This window comes from Hyalella azteca, unplaced genomic scaffold (assembly GCF_000764305.2).
Source record: "Hyalella azteca isolate HAZT.00-mixed unplaced genomic scaffold, Hazt_2.0.2 contig1382, whole genome shotgun sequence".
In the NCBI taxonomy this organism is placed as follows: domain Eukaryota; kingdom Metazoa; phylum Arthropoda; class Malacostraca; order Amphipoda; family Hyalellidae; genus Hyalella; species Hyalella azteca.
The window spans coordinates 470828-496097 of record NW_025931701.1 but is presented as its reverse complement, the minus strand read 5'-3'; the positions used below and the strand labels follow the sequence as shown (position 1 = coordinate 496097).

General features: G+C 37.9%; 1 protein-coding gene across 1 annotated transcript in view; it reads left to right on the top strand.

Moving 5' to 3' along the window:
• The window catches only part of LOC125178539, a 59121-nt gene extending 36792 nt beyond the window's left edge, over positions 1-22329 (top strand). The window contains exon 5 of the mRNA XM_047882527.1: positions 22198-22329. Coding sequence (XP_047738483.1) covers positions 22198-22329 — 132 coding nt within the window. The remainder of the gene's footprint in view (positions 1-22197) is intronic.
• The last annotated feature ends 2941 nt before the right edge of the window (positions 22330-25270 follow it).

The following is a 25270-nucleotide window of genomic DNA, read 5'->3' as shown; positions in this document are numbered from 1 at the left end:
TAGTATGAAATTAATTTCCAACGCCAATAACACAAGTGTTGGAAGTTTAATTGGCTTGTTTATAATATTACCGATTAATTTAATTGGCTTGTTTATAATATTACCGATTAATTTAATTGGCTTGTTTATAATATTACCGATTAATCATCGTGATCTGTACAGTCACTCCAGAGAAATGCTGCTCTCGATCTTTGGTGTCACTTCATCCAGCTTCTCGATACGCATCTTCACCGTCAGCATGCAGAAATTTGGAAACAAATTTCTTCTCCTAAACCCTATACTTTCAAGACTAAACCATTTTTTAGCGCATTTTCTCATTTATGGAAAAAATGCACTATTGTGCTCACCATGTCCGTCTGTCTGTCCGTCTGTCCGTCCGTCCGTCCGTGGCCTCAAGTTTTCGTCGACGAGAAAATGCGCTCTCTGTCACTCACTGCTGTGTGTACTGAGTTATATTTTTTAGAAATTTGACTCTTCCTGCACTTTCACTTATTTTGAATTTTTGGCTTGTGATGTGACTTCATCGGTGCATTGATTTGGTTGGTTTCCTTGCTGACTGTGGTGTTCATATAACAATTTTCAAGTGTTGGATATTAATTTGAAGTTTGTTCATTATACTTGTTAGGCAATCACTTACGATGCACTCAAGTTACACTATCGATGTAAAGATCTCCCACGAATGTTACGCTTAATTGTGAGTCGATGTCTCACCGAACGTATTCTTTCTAAACTTTTATATTTTTATTTGGATCAATATCTGCTAGCGCTGCTGGCACAATGCTGACGTTCAGTATCATGCAATTATTTCAATTATTTAATATCGTTACTTCTCACTTCGATTAAATTAATTATTTGTGCAGCAACGACCTTGTTCTGAATGACGTGTTTTTTCGCATTACCTTTACGAAAAAACTTTCGCATTACCTTATAAACTTTTATAAATTTACTTTATTTATAAACTTTACTTTTTAAACTAATTAACTTTAAATGTTTATTATTGTAACATGTATTTTCTGCTCTTTGTTTTGTGATTGGGTTTATGTGTTAGGTTGTATGCATGTTACCGTGCACATGTCCATGCAAGAGAGTTACGGAAAGTTCTCTAAGCCTACGAACGCGCGGCTTCAGACGATAGCATCGCTCCCAATGCAACTACACCAAATTGTCGGCTATTAGGCAGCATAGATTCTGCTCTAAATCGCATTATAAAACCCTATGAGTTTTTCTAGGACTTTTGATTGCTAGTTGCATCACTTGCACCCACCGTTAACATACGAGGCGCCCAGCGAACCTTGTGCTCAATGCGCTTGTTGGTCTGAAGCATCTTCACTTCACCGGTCCAAAAAAATTTTCCGATAAGAAACCTTCAAGAAAAATAACCGTTTCGCGGCCTCCTAGCTACGCAACAGAAAAAAAACATAACCTCTGAAAATCAATTACGATATCGCTTGCTTTTCTTTCCGAGGATGTATTTTCGTTCAACCATAAGTTTTCGCTTAGAATTTTTTAATGAAATTCGCAATTTTCTCATTCGTTCTCCTATTCCTCTATTAGCTTTTTATGTCTGTAGGAATGTTTCACGACTTTTCTGGCAAGAAAAATAAAGCTCTGTCATACAGAACAGCATCTCGAATTCAAATAATTTAAATTATATATTTTACTCCTGTGAAGCTAAATAATCTATGAATTGATTTACTTCACAATAATTGTTTGGAATATTGATGCCGAATGATCTAATCTATGCACTTCAATTGCAATCGATCACACTAGTCCTATTATTTTCATTGAATCTGATTTATTCACTGAATTGAACAAATCCAGCTAGAACTCGAACTGAACGAAATTTACACCCACAGTTTCCCAGCAATAATTGATGAATTTCTGAGCTCTCACGCCTTTCAGATTTAAAGCGGGATTTCCACGAATTTTCATCTGTTTTAGCTAAATCATTCAATCAGATATACGTTAACGCCTGGGATGGAACGACCACTTCTATGTCGACGTTTGCCCTGGCCCGAAACTCGCATGTAAATGCTCGTTTCTGCCGATCTTATCTGGAGAATGTGTCTTGGAATATGCACCTCGTCGCTTCAAGGACTTCAATTTTTCATGTACAAATCATGTGAGCAGATGAGCAACCTTTCGTGTGCCGAGGTCATGATCTTTGAAGGGCCTTATTTGCAGGAACTGACATGCGTACATATTCTGCCTTCGTTTCAAGTCGTTAAAAGCATTCGCATTTGTTTTCAGCGCATTTTCTCATTTATGTAAAAAATGCACTATTGTGCTCGCCATGTCCGTCTGTCAGTCTGTCTGTCCGTCCGTCCGTCCGTGACCTCAAGTTTTCGTCGACGAGAAAATGCGCTCTCTGTCACTCACTGCAGTGAGTACTGAGTTATATATTTTATTTTATTTCTCCATAAATTATGAAACACGATTGTCTTTTACTCGTGCAATAGTAAGTGATGATTGTACAAGAAAGATAGCTAGTCAATTGTTCGTTATTCTATCAGTTTTTGCTTCGATGGTGTAATTCCAATCACACAAAACTTTTACACGTACACAATCATACCATCATTGAACTGTCACCACCAGATCACCCTGATCCACAATTGGTGCTTGATGTAATAAATATTTTTAATCTATGCCACCATTAATTATAAACATAGTTGTCTCTGTTCAAACTATTTGGCCATTACAAAGTCGTTGAAAATAATTACTTGTTGGCGGAAGCTTAGATATTATAAATCTTCTGCGTGGTTTTGAACCACTTAAAATGATGATATGGATAACCTTGAGTTGATATCAAAAGCTGAAACGAGTCAAAAGGTATGTTAAAAATTACATTTAAAAATAGTATGTGATGAATTTCTGTTATATTACCTACTTACTATTTAACTGGTATGTCGAACTTAATTAAGCATGTGCCTTATGGGCAGAATCCCAAGATTTATTCAAAACTACTAGTATATCATAGATGACCTGAATTGAATAAAAACATAATTGCAGTTGAATGTAATGCTATTTACTCTATTGCGATTACCTGAAAAGTCATTGCCGAAATTTCAGTTCTGGAATCTCCATAATCTGAATTGCAGTTACTTGAATTGTAACCAGTGTCGAAGTTTCCTAACCAGATTGTTTATTGCAATTACTGGAATAATCAGGTTTGAAGTAGCCTTAACAAAATCATTGTTACCAAAATTTTTCTTACGTAAATTATTCTAAGCTAAATTTCTCCTACCTGAATTCTTCTCATATAAATTGTTCCTTCCGGAATTATTTTCATATGAGTTCGCCTCACTTGAATTTCTATGCTTTATAATCGGAACTGAGCGCAATGGCCTTGCCTACCTCATTTTGACTGCATTCCCCCCAACAAACCCAATATTCTGACGCTGTGCTGCCGCCTCTGTTTTTAAAAGTGCAATTTGCGGAAGCTTTAAGCGCGCGCTGCCCAAGCATTATTTCCTCATCGTCCAACATTTTATATTAGTTTTCAACACATCTAACGGGATATATAAAATCTGAACAATTTTACGTTTATATTCCCCAGATGTTCATTAATTAGGAAGTTTAATTTTATTTGCTTGTGTGACCAAATAATTGTAAATTTTCTAATATAATCTAGGTTTTTCGGGTATTATATATTTTCTAGTGCATTTTCAAGCAAGAATTCTGGAATAGCTTGCTAAGTTTTTCGCCGTAGATATTCACTACATAGCTTATGGCACCGACTTCTCTGAATGTCCAGCGTGGTGGACAATTTGATGGTGAATTCAGCTTCATTAACGAAACTATATAATATAATATAATAAACTATGGTATATAATATAATAAACTATAATAAACTATGGTATATAATATAATAAACTATAATAAACTATGGTCTCGGATGATGTTTCTACTAACTGAGGTCTTCACAAATCATTGTCTATGAACTCCCCATCGTACAGCTGCATGAGTCTGTCAAGTGGCTGGAGTGCTAATGCTCTGCGGCAGTGGATGACGGAAGTCAGAAGATGAATGCATGATCACAGTGTCGCGACCAAGTCTTGCTAGTTCACGGAAATAGAGGATTTTTAACCCGTAAAATCAGTATCATAATAAATAAAAAATATAACTCAGTACTCACTGCAGTGAGTGACAGAGAGCGCATTTTCTCGTCGACGAAAACTTGAGGTCACGGACAGACGGACAGACGGACAGACAGACAGACAGACAGCCAGACGGACGGACGGACATGGCGAGCACAATAGTGCATTTTTCCATAAATGAGAAAATGCGCTAGAAAGATGTACTTATAAAATAATAATTATAAATAGAAGCTTCTTATTGAATTTATGCGTCAAATTCCAGTGTTTCGATGTTATTCACTTTTATTCAATGTACAATCAATATATGTATATTCTTTAAGTGAAGGCAAAAATTCCAATTTTTTATATAAAAGACCTATAGTCAATATAGTTTTTTGGGCCGTGACATACGCTTCTTCATCACTTTCTTCTCTTCAATTCCTTGTATAATTAATAGCTTCAGCATCAACACAGAATTTTCATAATAAGCATAATGACGTCGGTCGTAAGTTAAATATTTTACTTTTGTGAATTTTTCAGCCACGACTTTTGGAAATTTTTCGAAGTCATATCGAGTTGCTTTAATAATAAGCGGCTTGCATAAAAAAAGTAATACTGAATAAAAATTATAATCAATTTATTAGAGCACTTGGACCTTTTTGTGTGTAAGTTTTGGCCAATTCTTCATTGAATTGTAATAAAATATTTAGGCCATGCAATATTAAATCCAAATGATTGGCGAATATTCATTGACAAAAAAAACGAAGCTAGAAGATTGTCCTGGATATTGACTATTTATTTTGTAGTGTACAATTGTAGTGTACAATTGTAGTGTACAATTGTAGTGTACAATTGTAGTGCTTTATATGAACCTTAAAAACATCAAATCGCGAAGAGAGTAATTTAGTTATCGCGTCGTGACGAAGATAATAGTATGGCCTGAGTCGACCTTATAGTCTTGTGATCATATAGCAGACTATATAGCAGCAGACCAAGAGCAATTGCTGTGTAGGAACACAAAACTTCCATACTTTCTCTGTTAACCGGATAACAAATCCCAAATAAAAGCATTTGATTGAACACATCAGCCATAACAATCTCATCGAAAACCTTGATATCTCAACATTGGAAACGAGCCTCTGGACGAGTTAACGGAAATAGTTAATTGAACACCGTGTCAGCAGTGAAAGTTGCTTCTGATTGTAATTGTTTTAAGAAAACTATGCTGCAATGTTCAAATGGAATTCAAGTTGAAAGAATAGAATTTGTGAGGTTTACAGATTCGTCGGCACACGAGAAGGAAACAATTGGCCACGCATCTGTCTGACCTTCGAAAAAAAGTGCACCTGGTCATAGATTCAGAAACTTGTATTATATTCAACTTGATAATGAATATTTAGATCTTATCGTTCCGTTATTTGTTGACTCGGTGGTGAGGCGCAAGGGAAAGAAATTCCTCCAAAAAGACAGAATAACTTCAAATAATAAATAATAATATAAATAATAATAATAAATAATAAAATAAAGCAACAGAATAACTTCATCCTTACGATGCACAGGAAATTTGTAAATGTCTACTGAAACCTGCCGGAGCATCAAATCTGACATTCATCAGACGGAGGAGCTAAAAAACTTAAACTTTCATTTTTCAACAACCATTTTAATGAAATTATCTCTAATATGGACCCAGATTAAAACATAATATGCTTTGAATGCATTCAGGCAATTCTAATTCTTTCTTCTGTTATTATTTGTTAATTTGTACAACACTTCTAGCTTTCAGGTAAAAACGTGTTTCCAGGTTCAAATCAAAAAATAGTGTTCATACTGTAATTCCAAGAACAAAAGTGTAATTCAGAATTTCGGTGTCCAACAATTAATAAAAACATTTTCAAAACCGGAACAATTGGGTTCTCCTTTGAAATTCACGCAATGACAGCCTCATTCGTAATATGAGAAATAATTAGCGTAGCGAATTAGCGTAGCGTAAATAATTATTAATTTTTGAATAGTTAGCGTAGTCTAGAAAAACTGAAGGTTCCCATATTCTTTGCAATCCTTTAAATAATATTTAATATACTGCTGCCACAGTTTACACAACTTTCACAGTTCAAATTCATTGTCTATACTATTACACAATTATTATACGACATTATAATAAGAGAAAAATAGGTGAGTGTTTAAACAAACTTTTACAAACGCTGTTTTAAAAGATCAGTGCTGCAGCAATTTTATCAAGAGATTTATTGAGTCATATAAAGAATATCAGCATGCATGATAACATCAATCGGTTATACTGAAAAAAATATAACTCAGTAATCACTGCAGTGAGTGACAGAGAGCGCATTTTCTCGTCGACGAAAACTTGAGGTCACGGACAGACAGACAGACGGACGGACGGACATGGCGAGCACAATAGTGCATTTTTTCCATAAATGAGAAAATGCACCAAAAATTATGGATCATAATGTCCAAATAGTGATGCAATTGATGCGTGTAGCATTGATACATTCATTTTCCGGTCGAAACTGGCTCAGTATGACCCAAAATAAGGCTAGATGTGCACCGATATACAGACAAAGTCTCATGAACTTCTTTGAGTTATTGTATTGTATTGTATTGTAACTGCCTATTATTGCAGCAGTTTCCTCCGTATGCCTTTGCTAATGCTGAGCACATCAAACGACTGATATTGTGAGAGATAGAGAATATTATGTTTATGTTCGCATTGCTGTTGTTAAAAAAAGTACGAGTGAGATTATTTGTGAACTTTTATAATTGTAATGATTTGTTCAGTGTCGCTCCTGAGCAATTTTCCTATAGCTGCCTTTTCACATTTTAAATGAAAAGCTTTATTAAGGCTTCGTTATCATATTGCACGCTACACTGCCTCCTGGATGTAACGAATATGTTGTTATTTCAACCAATCTCGCATCCTACGCAAATAGTACCGTCCAATTTTTTAAACTGTTTCCGTAAGGAAAATTTATTCAGATCTTGTCATGATTTTATTATGGGCAATGCATTATCATTGCATGCGATTGATTGACTAAGCAATCATGCCGTACGAGGAAATAAGATGACGGTAAATTGTTGGATAACTTGCGAACGCGCGAGCTGAGCTCGCTGCAAGACAGGTGCAGCAAATTACAGCTTACTGCACTCTTCAGGAATTTGAGGTGTGAACGTAAGCGCCGCCGCTGTGCCTCCTGGCTCCATCGCTCTATTTTATCTGCAACATTTTTTTTTGGGTCGTATTTACTATTTACCAATGGAACGTCAAGCTTCTCATTCGTCGTGTTGGTCGTGGGCCGATGTAACCCGCCGCTGTTTGTTGGTGAGTGTCATTTACATTATGTTGTTTGATGTGGTCAGAAATCCACTTGACGCTGTCGGTTGACCTTCATTTCATGTTTGTTTTCTACATACATCCACTTGACGCTGCCGGTTGAGAACTGTCCTTCGCTTGATGTTTGTTTTGAACATACATCCACTTGACGCTGTCGGTTGAGAACTGTCCTTCACTTGATGTTTGTTTTGAACATACATCCACTTGACGCTGTCGGTTGAGAACTGTCCTTCGCTTGATGTTTGTTCTGAACATACATCCACTTGACGCTGTCAGTTGAGAACTGTCCTTCACTTGATGTTTGTTTTGAACATACATCCACTTGACACTGTCTGTTGATGAGTGATGACTATCCTTACCTTGGTCTTAATTAGTGGGAGCGACTCTGACTGAATAGCGCTCGTTTTGGACTGTTCTTTCTTGAAGGTGTTAGTCACAGTCCTTACTTCAACCTTTTTCGCAAATTTTCTCAACTTGAGCCGTAACCCTCAGGGTGCAGAGGTTGCATGCCATTTTTGTGTATTTTTTTAAGAAATTATCAAAATCGAACTTTGTTTATTGTTTAGTGGTTCATCTTCTGATTAATCCGAATATTCCATTTAACACTCAATGAGATGGTAGTGATACAGTGAGATTTCTGTTACAAAATATCGTTGAATCATTTAGGGTGAATTCTTTTATTAATTTACGGTTCGTTGAAAAGTATGGCATCTCAGATATTCATTCGCTAAAATATTACAGGTTGATGGGACCACATTCACAAAGCTGCTCATTAATTTTGAAAAATTATGTTCAGCGTTAAGTTTTCTTCTCATCACATTTAGTCTGACGCTGTACATTCTCTGGGTTTTTTTCTTACTTTTTAACCGATGATCGCCGTATGAAGCATAACTCTGCTGCCTAATTCCAATTGACCGCACACCAAAGTGCTCAGGAAATGCTATCTGGCAGACTGGAATGAAGAGGAGTCGGGACGATTCTAGTCCATCTTTGCTTGGAAAATCTATTTTTCTCTCAATGAAATTAACACATTTAGGCAAGAAGTTAATCTCGGCTAAATAATTTTTGCAATACAATTTTTGCCTCGATTATTTCATCAATATTGTATATTGAAGGCAACTTTGAACCCTTTATGATTTTTTTTGAGTGTGCATCCTCGCTTTCGAAACGAGTATTTTATTATTCTGCACAACGGAATAAGAGGGCCAAGGTTTGGAGTACATGCACTCTGACTTTATATATTTGTTTCTCTGTACCGATATTCGTTTCGAGCGCATATTTACAAAGGTGGACGAAATAGCAGAGCGGTTATAATCATATTGTAGTAAGTCTTCGTTTCACATATTTTTTTCAATTTTACGTTACAATATATATGATAATTCTCGCAACACGCAAGATTCTTCCACGAAGAAAAAACGAAAACCTGCGACTTCTTCTCAGTACTAAATCTTGGTTTGACCACCTCGACACCTCGCTGTTGCACGTCTAGATGTATGGCTGTTGGCGAAGGCGTCTCACCGATCTCGTGCTTATAGCTCACACCCCTAATCTCGCTAAGCCTCTCAGCGTTCACACCTCCGAACAAACAAGACTCTTCGCCCCCTGCTGCTTACCTCTTTCCTAGTCTCCCTCCAGCGCCCGCCCTATTGATAGGTAAGTGCCTGTCGCCTAGCGCCTGCCGAGTTCACCTCCGCTCATGCTATGCTTGGATGCCTCGATGTTGTGTTAGTCTTTAATAAGAAGTGAAGCATCCTGGCAGTATGTATAACAAGGAATTTGCTTGCATACAGTAAATTTGCTGCTCTAGTTTTTGGGCTCGTTGCGTTGTGAACGTTGGTATTCCAGCAATAAATTATTTTAGTTTGACTTCTCTTTGATTGATTTATTTGATTTCTATTTTGGACTTATAAATTAAAAGAGAGTGATGAGCTGTCAGAAAGAAATACTAATTACATAGTTTAGCATCATTATCGAGTATTAATAAGATGGCTTTTTAATGACGTATAACCTTCATAAAGACTGAAATAATTTTATGTTAACCTAATTACACAAATTTTTTTGCGCCTTAATTTTATCAGAAACCTGAATAATTTTATACAATCGTATCTTCGTTAAAGGTAGTGAAGCAATTTGAACGTTATACAAATTTATTGAAACGAGGAGTGGATTGAATTTGAACTTGCAACCTTGTATTCTTGAAGACGCGATGGATTCGTTTCACCAAAAGTAAAAGCCAAGGGAGAATAAATTGCTGTGAACGCGTCAAGGGAAGAACAGCGGCAACAGGTAAGTCGAAGCGCCTGAGTCTCCATCAGCTACACAGCAGGTTTGTGATTCATACTGTGAAAAATTGGTTAATTTGAATGAATGGATCATAGAAGACAAGATAATATTCATCAAATAGCAGCATTCATCAAATTCAAAGCAGTAAATTCAAATTAGGCTAATTAGATTAAACACCTGAGATTAAATTGCCTCTCAGTGTGCTAACGCACTTGTGGGAAGAAGTGAATTGTATGAAAAAAAAGAAATCGGTAGTAGGTGCATGTTTCAGACGGAAATACAGAAAGAAAAGTTGAAAATTGGTTTGTTCAAGTATGATTTGGGGTAAACTCTAAAATAGAGCATGAGTTGGAGCTGCATCCATTTAAAGTTAAATAATTAGAGTTGATTTTGAAAAAAATAGATAATTGAAGTCTGAAGCATTGCACGCGCTAATTTTAAGCATCGATTTGAGCTAACTTGACAAAACGAAAGAATATCGGGCACTCAAACCAAGGTTTAGGTAAATCACAGAACATGGAAGATAATTAGACGTAGGGTTAAATGCTGATGAAGTAGCGGTGGCAGACGACGAGCTGAATGGTGATCACAAAAATAAGTGTTGCTACGGCGGTGTATCAGTGCGAACTTTTTTAATTCAGGAAACCCGGCTCTGACCTAAACTACCCTAACATTAAACTTACCCTAGATTGAACTAAAACAATCTTATTCTAGCGAAACAATGTTTAAGTAAATGAAAAAATTAAGCAACGATGCGAGATTTCTTACAACATGTGTTAAATAAAGCTTATGCAATAAAAGGTTGGACTTGTTTGAAATCGTACTTGCTCTAAGTTACTCTAATGGAGATGATAACAATTCCAACTCGCTTCATAAAACGGATAAGTTAGGCTTCCTAAGTTTTACCGAACATTCTTGCGGAAGAATTTTTATTATTGCTTGATTCAGAAAATAATTCGTGCGATTTTGTGAAAGTTAAACGATAAGACATGTTTGAAAAAAAGGCACTCATCGCAACGATTTGTCTTTCACCTGAAGTTCAAATTGTTTTGTAATTAGATGATCAGTTAGCTTGTGCAAGCAAACTCCCTATATATGTCTGTTTTAGAAATCAATTGGTGGCTAAGAGACGTCATTCTTTACGATCCAACATTGCATTTCAATTCCTGATGAGACATAAGAGTTTTTAGCAGCGGGACACCATCATTGGCTGAATCTTAATACGTGGAGCTGTCCCTTATTACATTCAATCGTAACGCGGTCGTGGAGGATTATTTCCTTCAATGTTGTCTCTTTTGGACAAGTTAAATATGGTACCTATATGGTGATGCACTCGTTTCATACCTTATCACAGCAACATTCATTGGTGTAATAAGTCTTCCATACATCCATACGCTTCCATATCCATCCATAAACTTATATCTGAAATGTAGCAAACATCTATCAAATAGTTTCATCTAGCCAGCCTTGAGCGTCATAATAAATTATATTTTGTGTGTTCGTTTGCCCACTCAGTTAAGTTACATGATAATATTTCATTTTGTTTAATATGTGCCCATTTCGTGGACTGGGATTCACTCTGTTGCTTGTCGGTACAGGAGAGTTTCTGTAAAGCGCCCACCATGCCAGGAACATATTTGCTTGCCAGCTTTCGATCCACTCAAGCCTTTATGCCTGATATTAAATGCAAGAAAATGACAACGCTGCGTTTCATTCTTGCATGCTCTGACAAGTTTATCAAACTGTTGTCATTTTGTTAAATTCCAAGCATATGGGACATCATCAAGCCAGTATCCATGAACTAATTTGAATAGTTCAGAGTATATCGGTAATTTTTAAGTTCATCCGTGTGCCATAGATACATACATAGTCCGCTTTTTAAGCTAGGCGGATCCATTCACATGGCGCCCGAACGATTCTCTCCAATATTCGTCCATTCCCATTCTGCGGAGTACCTTCTCGTCTAAAATTTAACAAGGCAGCTGCGGTTTCCTGCGTGCCCATATCTTCAAAACTGTTTAAGTGTATGGGCATCGCACGTAGAGGCTTGCAAGCCATCTCAGCTCCGCTCCTCAGAGTGCGATAGAATAAGCTTCCATTTACATATAGACTGGCACTGAAAATAAAAAAACAGGCTTCGCCCGCTATGCCTCAGGACCAGAGAATGAACGAGCTGGTCGTTTTGATGGAAGGGACCGATATGACTGACCGTTTCATCTCCGTCTTATTGTTTAACTCAAACTCTAATTGTTTCTGATGATGCCTTTCTCGAGACTGAACCGTGCAGCTCTATATGGGGTTTTCCAATTAACTGACCACATCGTTCACTAGTTTCTGCAGCTTCCCAACTTTTTTTTGTATGTACAGATATCTCTTATTGTTTTTTAACACTCGAAGGTCATGGCAATTGAAGTCACATAGATTATTCTAGCTTTTATTGTTCCCGTATATTGTTTTTATTGCTTTTAGTGAAACATTCATTTCCTGTTGAACACTTATATGTGAACAACGTGCCGTTTTATGAAGTTTTGTTAAACATCGTTGTTGCTGACGACAATGCTTAATGCCTGTAAAGTTATGACAATGATCTAGTAACACTCTCTCATAATTAAAAAAGTTCCATCTCACAAAAATCGATTGACACTGTTTTAAATTGAAACTTTAGTGGCAATACCGTAATGTTGAGTAGTAAAAATATTTACTCGCCTCACCTTGAATAAACTTTTACAGCCTTGAAGATTCAAAAAGAGTTAATCATCGTTCAGTTGAAGGATGAGTGATCATGATCGCAAATTTTACTAAATATTCATTCAGTTATTGAAACGTTGCTGATGATGCGCCTTCTGCATGCACGGGCTCAGAGAAGGTTGCTCGTGCGCGCTCAGGGAATCTACGAACATTACGCCAGTTGTCGACAGATTTTACGAGGTGCTGAGAATGACTGACAAATTTGGCTTATGCAAACACAGCATCAGCGGTCAGCGCCAGCGATGGTTCATAAAGCGGATGCGTTAGAGCCACTACACCTCCATAACTTTAATGGAGACTGAAGACACGCTCAGCCTTGCAGAATACCAATAGGATGAACTATAGCCACGAGCGTTTGCATTCTTCTAACTCGTCTCTCGTCGGCCTAAACATGTGCTAACGAAGCGACCGGTACTTAGCCTAGGCGTCTGCGCTTCGAATTCTTCCTAGCTGCTAGCCTTTTTTAATTTTCTGTGAACTGGCTGGGAAAACTTATTTTCTTGTTAAATTATACATAATTTTAAGCCAAAATATTTCGGATGAATATATTTCTCCCACATAAGTCAAAGACTGGCTAAAGCCGGAAGAAAAGTAATGTGTGATTAATTAAGAAGTTCTGTTTGCTTCGTGCAGTTTTGGATTACACCTCTAATTGCGTTCGGTGCAGAATTGTGTTTATCTCTTCATTTACATGGAATGTATGTCAAGAATAAAACTATGTATTCAAACGTTCGATTGCCTGCTTTACAAACGCTACGAAAATGTGAGCAAAATTATACTATTTCGTCATCTAAACCAAAGTGAAGAGGATTTCAGTGACGCAAAGACGCTGTGCAGCTGAAGAGTCTTTCGTGCAGCAGATCGTCGCACGTATGTAACCACTCCCTGGAATTGGGTGTAACACTTGCTACATATGCCTCGTACACCCGAGAGCTTCCAATCCTTTCAGTGAGAAAATAATACTGCAAAAATGAACCTGTTAAGTTCAATCGGCAAAAACGAAGCAATATTAATCCGAAACAAACCGACAACCGATTAATCAGAAACAAATAGATCTCGACATTGACGAACCTTTTATACTACGCATAAAAATTGGCTGATTGATGGTTTATGCGTAGAAAAAGTAACTGTGGCTTCTGCAACTGTGGAAGTAACTGTGTTGGCAGTAACTGTTTGTGTAGCTGCCGGCTTAGCTCAGAAAAGCTTTAGTTTCATTGTAAATTTTGTAATCCACTTGATCTAAAGACGTGTTGCTGATTTAATGTTTCGATATATCACATTTAAATTTTAATTCAGGCAAGTCTATTTTGACTTTACTCTTTACTCGATGGAGGAATAATTTTGCTATCGTCTCAAGTTGATCTAGGAAGACAAATAAAAATGTTTTCTTCTCTTCTGAACACCGGTGACGAATCAATAATTTAGTGGTTTCAGTTGGTGTTCTTTAATGCCTTAATTCATGTACTTCATATATTTAGAAAAATCAATGCATAAATCCTTGATTATAATCTAAGTTATATGCACGCTTAGTTATCGTGCATATGCAATACGTCAATCCAAATCAATGACATTGTCATCTCGGTTTCTAATTTTTTACGAGTGACTTCAGTTCAGCGTGAAGAATAGATTTCGGGTTGGTAATGTTAATAAACCGTTGTACTATAATGAATGAAAAATTAAAAAATTAAGGGACTGAGTTGGCAATATCATGCAGATTTGGGTCTACTTTATGGCAAATACCTAAAACTAGCATCTATTTCCTAGTGGCTTAAAAGTTTGAACGTTATAGGGTATATTTTGAGCAAGCGCTTTGCTTAGAAAATGTTATTTAACAAGCAGTATTGTCTATCTTAATTCAAAATGATTATTTGAAAATTGAAGTAATTTATGTTCGTTAGCGACATATTAAATTTGTGACCCATCTCTATTCTTTATAAAGCCTTTTGTAACCCGTTGCAAAATTTACATTTGCCAAAGTTTCATTCCATTTGAAACAATTTCTGTGGCAAAAACAGCTTGCTATAATAATTCAGAAGACCTTGTGACCTACATACTTGTTCGTTACAATTGTATTTTTTTGGCTTTAAAATCATTTATTGAAAAATCAGTGATATTTTATCATTTTTGATGATTATCTCAGTTGAGTTTGTTTGGAATCTCGGCATGTTTCCTTTCAAGTTTTTTTGCACCAACGAACAGAACAATTTCTCGAATTAGCGTTGTAATCTGAAAACAAAAAATCTTCTGTTAAAACATCGATCTGATCAGCAAATCATCTTCAGTGCAAATTCATTTACTTGTCAACTTTCTGTAATCTGATTCCTCAAGTACATTGAAAAAGGAGTGCAATTGCAGGTTCTTCTCCGAAAGGTTTGACCTTCCAGAGACTAAAGTCAGATTTGAGAATGGAATATCATCATGAATTAAAATACTGACGGTTCTTAAAATGACAGTTCAGGTTCCAGGAAACGTATCATCAAATTTGGACCTTTGTTTTTGTGTGGTTCTTTCAATAATATTATGTGTTGTCTGTTGTACGGATTTGGGTGAAATAAATATTCTGACCTGCCTAGTCTATGAAGTGTGGGGAAGCTGGTGGGAGTTTTTGAAGCTGTAGCCGAGGTGTGTCGGCTAGGCCGTAAGCGGTGTTTAGAGCCTACCAAGAGCTTTTCAATGTGACGAAAAGAGAGCCCCAAGTGCAAAAAGTGACGCCAAATTACAGCTAAAGCATCTGAGAAGTGTTCGCTTTAAGGGAATGGACACCGACTATGAGAATAATTGAAGGTTTGTGGTCCTAAAAGCTCTACGGTCTTTTGTTGGACCAAACTTAACGCGTTAGGAGCCTTGCAACAGCCGCCACTATACCAGGGTGTGCTGGTGTGAATACTTCAACAACGCTGTCGAGCTTCGTTGAAATTGTCGACGGAAAACAGTAAAAACTTCGCGTACAGCGAATAAATTTGCTGAATACTCGAATTTCTTCCAAATAAAACGACTAAAAAAATTTCATAATTTATTTTCAATCACTATAGAAGAAAAATATGAATGGTGGTTTCAAACAAAAATTTCTCAAATATTTCATCTATTGATGAACTGTTTCTGAAACTCATATTAATTTACATAAAGGTTAAAAATAAAGTTGTGGACTTTTTCTATGAAGTTTAACTTCCACTTTCCCTTCATTGTTTGATTTTCAAGCTTCGTGAGAACCGAAAATTGCAATTTTGGATTGGAAAGTTGGAACTTAAAATCTCCCTAATGCATGGCAAGAGAGCGAGTACAGCGTACACAGCAGTAATTAAGCCAGTAATTAAGCACTAGCGACAGCGACTCACAGCTGCCACGTACATGGGCGAGTGCAATTCTAGCCACGAAATGCACGAAAAGCAATGTTACTGAATTTGCATCAGCAACAGTGGTGTGTTTTCGTAATTAATTTGGTAACAGATTGATAATATGCAGCAATCAGCTGAACTTATCTAATATAATAAAAGTCTCTCTAACTCTAATAAGAAATAATCGATTAACTAAAAAAATTTTTACGCTTGTTCGTTCGTTGTTTTAAAATCTTTTTAGAAGCTGCAGCTGTAAGCTTAGTTCTACAAATCGTGCTCAGAAAGTAACATAATTTTTCAATAGTAATAAACACTAGAAGCCATACGAGAATTTCTCGTATGGGTTCCCTCTCGTTAATTAACTCCGTCGCTTATATTTTTCGTCTTAATTTCGTCACTTGAATGAAGACATGGGTGATTATTTTCATCGCTTATTCCCATCGCATCATTTGTGGAACCTAAATTTATATAATTACAGTGAATAGTTCCTTAGATATTGCTCTTCATTTTTCTATAAAAATGTCTGCATCTCGATAAGCGGCAGTAGTCAAACATGCAACTGCCGTTGCTTTTCAGCTTTGATTATTAGTAAAAATTATACCAGGCGGCTCGAAGAAATCGGTGATTGCAAATGCGCTTTGGAAATGACGGTGCAGGAGCGTTTAGCACCTGTCTGGTCTCGAGACGTCCGCATTCTTCCTCGCCCCAGAACAGGAATCACGACTCGCAGTGACCAAACACGGCTAATTCTGGGGCCATACTTTCAAAACTCGCTAGTGAACGTAAGTACTTACGCTTTATTTTCTTGTCTATGATTGGCGGATTTTGCTTGAAAGGCCGTCAATGATTGGCTGATGAACTTAGGATCTCTTAACTTTTTTTGAAAGTATAGGCCCTGCTGGACTCTCGTTTCTTTGAACCAAGTTCCTTAAAGCGCGTCCGAAATGCGCACTGAGATATTTTTGCGCTGTTATTAATTATGACGTACAAATAAAACGGCATATGCGTATTTAAAATGCATGTTTTCAGAAACCAAAGTAACAGACGGAAAATTATCAACATTTGTGCTAAATTGGTAATTCATTCAGATTAAATTGAAGTTTATGACTTACGATCTCATCTGTATACTATTCTTTCCGAATAGGCAGCTGAATTTTTTGTTGTGGCCTTTTATTCCGTTCAAACTGATGCAAACGATTTTGCATTCGTTTTGTGCATATTTGCTTCTGCAGCGGAATTATTAATCTTTAGTAGTTTTGAAAGCTGCATGAAGTATGCAATGTTAAGACACTTCCAGTGCTTATCAAATGATTTGAAATTAAAACCAACAATTTGTTACTAGTTTCAACATAAGCAAGGTGTAATAATCTAAACGCGGTCAGTTCTTTAAATATATTTTCGCCCCGTCAGTCAGTGCCATCGTGAAATAATATATTCTCACACTTCAAATAATTTCAATCATACATTATTTCATATGGTAATTAAAGTCTTCATCCGTTATTTCACATGGTAAAATCTTTTGAAGCAATCAAATAATTGAGTGTCACTGGCAAAGATAGTAGCTTAGTAATTATTTATAACAAAAGTTCAATTTTTATGTCCTGCTAAGCAAATTTAGTCCTTTTGCAATTATTTTTGCTCGATTTTTAATCAAGTATCTAATGTTTTGCCCAATATTCATGTGATTATTCCTCTTTAGAAGATCATTTATTTGTGATTGTGAAGGAGTTTTGCAGTTCGGCAATTATTGTCTCAGAAGAATGTGCGCCGCGCCTGGCCGCCGTGCGTAACTGGTGACAAAAGTGACAGCGACAGAAGAAGAATGTTGGCTGTCCATCAGCAACATGTCCATGTCAACTGTGGCAATTACGAGCAATAACTCAGCAGCCGTCGGCATACCGAACACTGCGACAAACCAAAGAAATTTTCCCCTTCTTTCTCGACTCGAACTCACTCGTTGCTTCTGATCCATGTTGCAAGTTTGTAAAAAACGAAGAAGGTTCCGCCCGGTCTCTTTTTTTTTGTTACCGATCGACTATTAAATCAACTCCGCTGATTTTTTAATAACAATATTTTTATATACGTTTCATATAGAACTTTGAAAGAGCATTCAAAACTGCTTGTGTTTCGTTGTGCCAATTCATATTGTTGGTTGATTGACTTTTCTGTTTCTTTCATTTTGACTTTTCAAATATAAATTCGACTTTACAGCGTTGCATCTTTTTCTCTATCGAGAGATTCATGACCTAACTATAGGCCTAATGATATCACAAAAAAGTGATTGGCAACTTAAATTTAGTAACTGGAAATCAAATATTTGCGAAACGCGCATCGGTAACTATGTTTGATGCGGGTTATGATGTCTTAAGGTTGCTAAGGGAATTTACGGTTTTATGATGAAATTTAGGTATTGGTGCGCAGGACTGACACTGCGGCCTACCACCGCGATGTCATCATGTATCATTGTTACGCGTTCAATAAGCTATAGTCGAGGTAGGGAAAGACGAAATCAGGACTACACATATTACAATGCACTCATGAGTCATCCTCAGATAAGATAATGCAAAACATTGCACAACCCCACAAATCACGAATCAATCAAAAATTCAATAAACATTTAAACCGTTTGCTTCATTTCGTTTCTTTATTATATTTGTGCAAATGGAAATAATTACTTTGATGGTTGTTTTATTTTTCGCCGTTTCTTTATTTTTCAAATAATTTCGAACAATCTCTCTCAAATAAAATAAAAAATCACCGCTTAAGTTATACTTTTGGTAATATTTTAATAAATAACCTATAATATAATTCAATGCGAACCAACAATACCGATCACGGTGCTAGCCAATTTCTCAAAGTGTTCTGTATATGGGTCGTCACGGGTGATGTATCATAATTCCGAATATTTCATCTAATGACCTTATATACCAGTTTTTTTCAATCTGAAATATCTATTTTTCCCTTAGGTTCATATTTTGTCACCGGCTTTGGTTTGTTATTAGTTTAATGGTCACAAGATTATTTGCTACCACATGTTTAATGACGGGAGCGTAATTTTCCACGTCCCTCGGGGCACAGCTACTGTTCGCCGAGTCAGGATCCGGCAGCTACTTTCTTTTTATCTACTGAACGGCACCCGTTGATAGCAATTCCTACAGGAACATCGCAAGGGAATCATTCCGGCTACTGAGGTTTAGTGCATCAGTATTGAGTTAAATGTAAGCCTAAGTGCACTAAAATTGCGCAATTATTGTTCTTTTAAGAGTCATTAAAGTGATAGCTCGCCCCCTCTCGCTCCAGTTAGTTGTAGTCAAGAATGTCATGCAGTTCAGCACAAGAAGTCGACGCGCGCCTCCGACTCCCAGTTTTCTTTAAGGCCATATAACTTCGTTCGTTCTGCATGGACTCCTCTGGTATTTTTCGTGCCGCTCATACTCTTGACTTCTATGTTCAACTAATAAAATATGACAGACTCGTACCAAACCTCGCCTAGTCGTCCAATGAGTGGGTATAAAACCATTTTTAGTGCCGTTTTCTTGTTCTAGGATTTCAATTACAACCTTCTCGAGAATTTAACGAATTTAATGCTGTACATTTTGGAGATGTTTCATCAGGTTCAAATTGTACGAACGCTGTTTTTGTATACCTACTTCACTCAGATCGATTTCTCTCTGTATTCCAGCTGCTTGCACGTGTTGGTCAAAACAACTGCTCATTAGTAAATCGTTTTGTTGATGGAAGATTCTTACATACTACCTAAATTTTTGTTGCTTATCCTGTTAAAAAACTTGCGGTCACTGTTTTGAGTGATGTTTTCAAATAATTCTTAGGAGCTGAAATTATTAATCATGAGAAAGTGCCAGCCTCCATATCACGATTTGGCTGTAGGAAAATTCTTTGAGGATGTGCAAGACTTTATTGAAGGAAAACTGAAATGTTGTGAATAAATAAATCATCTCCTTTCATCATTCACGGAAATAATCCGTTCGCTAAATAGCAAGGTTGACGAGTTTCTTCACATCTGTCGCGCACGCTTATTAGCTGCCGTCTCGCTGACCGAGACCTGGCACGACGTGACTCGGTTTGCATCGCGCGGCTTCGCGTTGAAGGAATCCATGCAGGTAGTCGAACGCGCAAGGCCACGTGTTCGACCATACCATGGCGCTTCTGATCCCAAATCATATCAACCCATCTGCAACCTGTCGATTTTGTCGAAACTCCTGGAAAGCGTTGTGGCCCAACAGCCGAACAAGTATCTTCAGCAGTCCGGTCAATGCCTCGCCTCCAGTCTGCATGCGTCATCTCCACTCGACAGAAACCGCTGTGCTGAAGGTGCTTTCAGACATTCTGCGACAGTAGACCACGGCGACATTGCGGCACTGTCGTTACTCGACCTGTAGGCAGTGTTTGACACAGTCGATCACGCCACTACTGTATATTGCATCGACTTGATGTATAATACGGCCTGCGTGGCACATTGCTGCAGTGGGTCGTGTCCTATCTCAGCAATAGGTTACAATGCGTTGGACGCGAAAACTCTTTTCTACGCCACATTTCGAACAAGAGAAGCAGCGCCAATGATTATACTTTTCAGAGCCCTAGTGCTCTCAATCTTAAATACTGCTGTCAGCTTTGGACGCCGCTCAAGGCGGGTGCGGTGCGGAAACTGGAGGCAGTTATGAGGACCTTCACGTACATGATCAGCGGCATGAGGGAGCTGGACTTGAACTACTGGGATAGGCTGAAACATCTGGGACTGTACTCACTGGAGAGGAGAAGAGAGAGAGAGGTATATTATACTGTACATTTGGGAGATGATAATAATAGTGGTTCTAGCGTTTATTAGGCCGTAGGCCTGTCGCCGATTCTCAACATTGCAGAACTTACCGACTCTTAACATTGCAGCATATTGGGGGCTTGAACTCGCAACTAACTGCTTCAAATTTTTCTTTGCTTGATTAACAGCCCAGCCTTATTGCCAATTCTGACCAGAAACTAGCGCACAGAGCTGGGATCGAGCCCGCACCTCTCTGCTCCAAACTTGGTACTCTGAACTTTAACCACTGGGCCACTCTGCCCATAGCTAACCGGACTGGCTCCCAACTTTGAATGTGAGACCTCTAAAATTGTGACGTATTACAACGAAAGGAGGGGGGAGATTGTGCAGGATTCCCCCATTTAATAACCGTGCAGCAGCCAGAGTACAGACTCTTCGTGAGGGATCACTGTCCGTGGTATAGGACTAAGGCTGTTTAACGAGGGAGAGGAGGGAGTTTACCCATGCGACTATTTCAAGAGACAACTGGATAAGTTTCTGAAGAAGATCCCGGATTGTCCAGTTATGGGAAACTACCCTCAGTTAGTGACAAACAACAGCATCTTGCATCAGCTGGCCAAATGGAGGGCAAATAGACGGAACACGTCCAACGTTACATCTGGGACCCAGGGGTGGAGTGACCTGCCTATCGACAATTTGGAGACGAAAGACGATGAAGGCGGAGCATCAGCTTGACCATTTACTGAGAAGTACTAAACTCATCATAAGGTCAAGGCTGGTCACTTGTGGTGTACCACAGGAATCATTTCTAGACACGATCCTCCTGTTATATACTGTCGACGTATTGCACATAATTGATTCACATAGTTTGAATCCGCACATGTTTGCCGACGACGCCCAAATTTATGGCTACTGTTCATCGGCTAACGCTGCAGCGTTGCAGGACCGGAAGTCTGTCTGCATGGACTCCGTCTCAGACTGAATGCGCTCCAACCTGCTCCCGCTCAAAGTATCTAAAACCGAATTTATTTGGTTTGCGACTGCTCGGCGCCAGCATCAGCTCCCAGCCAACCCTGTTCGCGGGGGCAACGAGTTCGTCATACCAGAGTCTTTGGTTCGCAATCTCGGCATTCCGCTGGACTATGAACAATCACAACTTTCTATGAATAATCACATAACCAAAGTCACCACCGCTTATATTGGCGCTCTGCGGCGTAGCGTCAGCCGATGTCTCTCGAAAACCTCGTGCTGGCGCTCGTTCTGACCCGATTGGACTATGGTAAAGCCACACTCTATGAACTTCCGACCACGGCACCTAATAAGCTGCAATACGTAATGAACGCTGCTGCTGCTGCTGCTGCTGCTGCTGCTCGACTCGCGTGCAATAAACAAAAATTCGATCGTGACGCCGATATTGCGCGATCTTCACTGGTTGCGACTGCAGCAGCGCACGCAGTTAAGGTCGCTCTTCTAACTTTCCGATGCCTTCATGGTCTGGCGCCTCCTTATCTCACGGAATGTCTGCAGCGCGTGTCGGATCTGCCTTCTAGAAGACGACTTCGTTCGTCATCAATAGCAGAACTCGTCGTTCCATCTACACGTCTACATATACGTTACCGTCGGCGACAGAGCGTTCCTGTTCGCCGGCGCCAGAACCTGGAACAGTCTGCCGACCTCCGCAACATCGACTCCTTTGTTGCAGGTGTTCGGTCAACATCTAAAGGCGGAACTATTCGTAGAGCCTATGAATCAGGTGCTTAGTCATTTTTATCTGTCCTCATCTTTTCTCGTGTATATTTATTTTTCGCTTGCTATTAAACATATGTGTAACGTGCCATCGAAGTTCGTTTGAACCAGACTCCGCGATAACTGCTTCGTAGAATAATAATATTAATAATATCATTAATATATGTTATAATAATATTTCAGATTGTACCCGTTTTTTACTACCGTTTAAATCTGATTGCAGATGACATTGGTTTTAAATCAATTGTGAGAAATTCAGTCATTTTATATACTATGCATTTAATTCCGGTATTATGCCATTTAGTTAAAACTTGAGATTATTTATAAGTTATAACTCCTCAAGTCTCCAAAGCATCGCTCATGTGAGACTGTGCACAAACTGCCCGTCTTTATCATACAAGTTGCTGCAATAGCTGCTATCTGGTAATTCATTTAAAATCGAATTGGAATTGCTTCATTTGATTCATTAAAAAATATGTATTGGTCGAATTATTTCGTTCTAATATCAAATTTTGTAATATAGGGATATTTGAAAAACTTAGATATTCGAATAATTCAATAGAATCGCTAACGGGATGTGACAGCAGAGAAATCACAACATATGCTGCGACAATTGCTAGACGCTCTTTAAAAAACTTAATGATGTTCCCAACTTGGCTACCATTTTTCCTTCAAGACAACCGAAATTTCTTCAAATGTGTTTATCGGACCAACGCAATGGCTTATGAATTCAGACCATTATTGAACCTTGAAGGCCGCCATTTAAAAATACAAGGTAGTATAACTATACGTTCTTTGGACGGCTACAATAATTTCTGTCGCTGTCAATAAGCTACTGCATTTATTTTTTTCAGCCTTGAGACCTGTCGAGAATCAAGTTTCAGTCAGGTTATGAATAATTAACCGATTTCTTTGGTTGATTGCTCTCCGAGTCTCGGCAGTTTTCGACACCTCCGAGAGGATGTTATCGCTATAATCATTATTCGGAGCTCTGCCAGGCCAGGTGGCTTATGATTAATTGACGTGCACCTCGTCCAGGGCGATTACTCGTTGGCCAGCTCCCTGAACCAAATGATCTACGTTGATGTCCGACATTGAACTTTTTCTCTGCTATTTTTATCCCTTTTGGGCCCTTGGATTAATTATACATTGCGTTGCGTCTTCTGATTATGTGAATACGTTTGCTGAAAACTTGTTGTACATGCTTCAAACATTGTATTAATTACATGTGAATATAGCTATAACATATAACTATAACTATTAACCTATTAATAAATTATAATTACCATATAACTATTAATAAATTGAAAGCCCTGCCAAATTTCCAGGGAATTCTACTATCGACCGCGTGATATTTTACAGGCTGTGTTCTGAACTGAGTAGCGACACTGGCTGCTGCGGTCATCCGTTAACCTTTCTTATTCATCTAAGCTTCTTGCTTGAATTAAGGGGGAAATAGTTATATACCGACGACATTATGCCATTAGTAAACAAAAATGTCAAAAATTGTCTTTCTACTAAGTCAATGTGTGTCCTTGTGTTTCTCTTTTGAACATGAACCACGGATATTAATCGTTTCATGAACTAAGGGTATTCATGTTTTTTGCAATCCCACATGTCAGTGAAATCATATTAAAAACATTGAATATGTGCTCCATGTATGAACCAACGTGCATGAATTCATAGCGCGCAATTAATTTGGCACTATCCCTATTAACTTTCATCGTAGACCTCAATTACGCGAGTCTCGGTGGGTGAGTGTGCGCAGCTCGATGCGCTGCTAGGATTACTTTGAAGCAATAATTCTTCTGCTCCCACAACTGGCAAGCAAGTGCTAATTTTTTATCGAATGTTGGCTTCAAGTAGGCGGTTGCATGTCTTATAATACGTATTTCTTCCTGATATGTTGGTATGAAAGTACCACTTAAACGCTTCAATATCTCTGCTGTGCTTTGCTCATTATACTCACTGACGACCACATGGTTGTGAGCTTTATCATTCAATTGACAATAAATTCGTTAAAGCTGCATTATTGTTTGCTGCCTTGCAATCAGTGAAAGACTTCAGTGATCATAAATCTCATGTTTGCGATTAATTGCCGTCTTTTACGGTGCGAGTATGAACGCTACAGCGTACGTCGCCTTCATTCGTTTGCATTATTCATGCAGTTCTGACCCACGTACGTTGCATAGTAATGCACGCACTGTAGCACTTTCTCTAGCGCCGGTCGTTCACTCCAGTGCATTTTGCTCGGATATTTGTTCACTAATATTTAGGTATGTCAATGTCAAGTCAAGCTTGTTCAATTTCCATGTACTGATAAATTTTCGATGATCCTTTTAATCGTACCAGGTAATGATGAATGAGAATGCCAGTTGCTCAATAACTGAAGAATTTATTATTGTGTATCTTTGGTTTCGAGGAAATATAGATGATATTATCTGACATACTGCTATCTGCTTATATATATCTTGTTGGAAGGGTCGATGCTCATGTTTGGAGAAGAGTCCTACAATATCTACAACTCATCAGAACTAACGTTGGGGTTCGCATGTCGTAAGTTGAATTTTGAATAGTTCGCTAAGGAGTTCCTATATCGTTATTTGAATTTTGAAAGCACTGCACATTGGCTCTGAAATATAAGTTAGTTGTTTTATTCCAATATTGACTCTATAAATATTCACATCATAATCAAGAAGAATGCAAAAATAAGAAAATGTCCGTAAAATGGATCCAGAAATAAATTACTGCAAGTAAATTTAAACCCAGGTGTACTAATACGACGCAATTATTATTCATTGAAACGTCCCTAAAGTAATAGCTCGTCCCCTCTATCCAGTTTACTAATATAAGTAGACTATATATAAGAAGTAAACTAATAAGTATATAATTTTAATTTTAATAATATCGATATAATTAGTAAACTATTCGACACTCTTATAGTGAACTGCAGGAT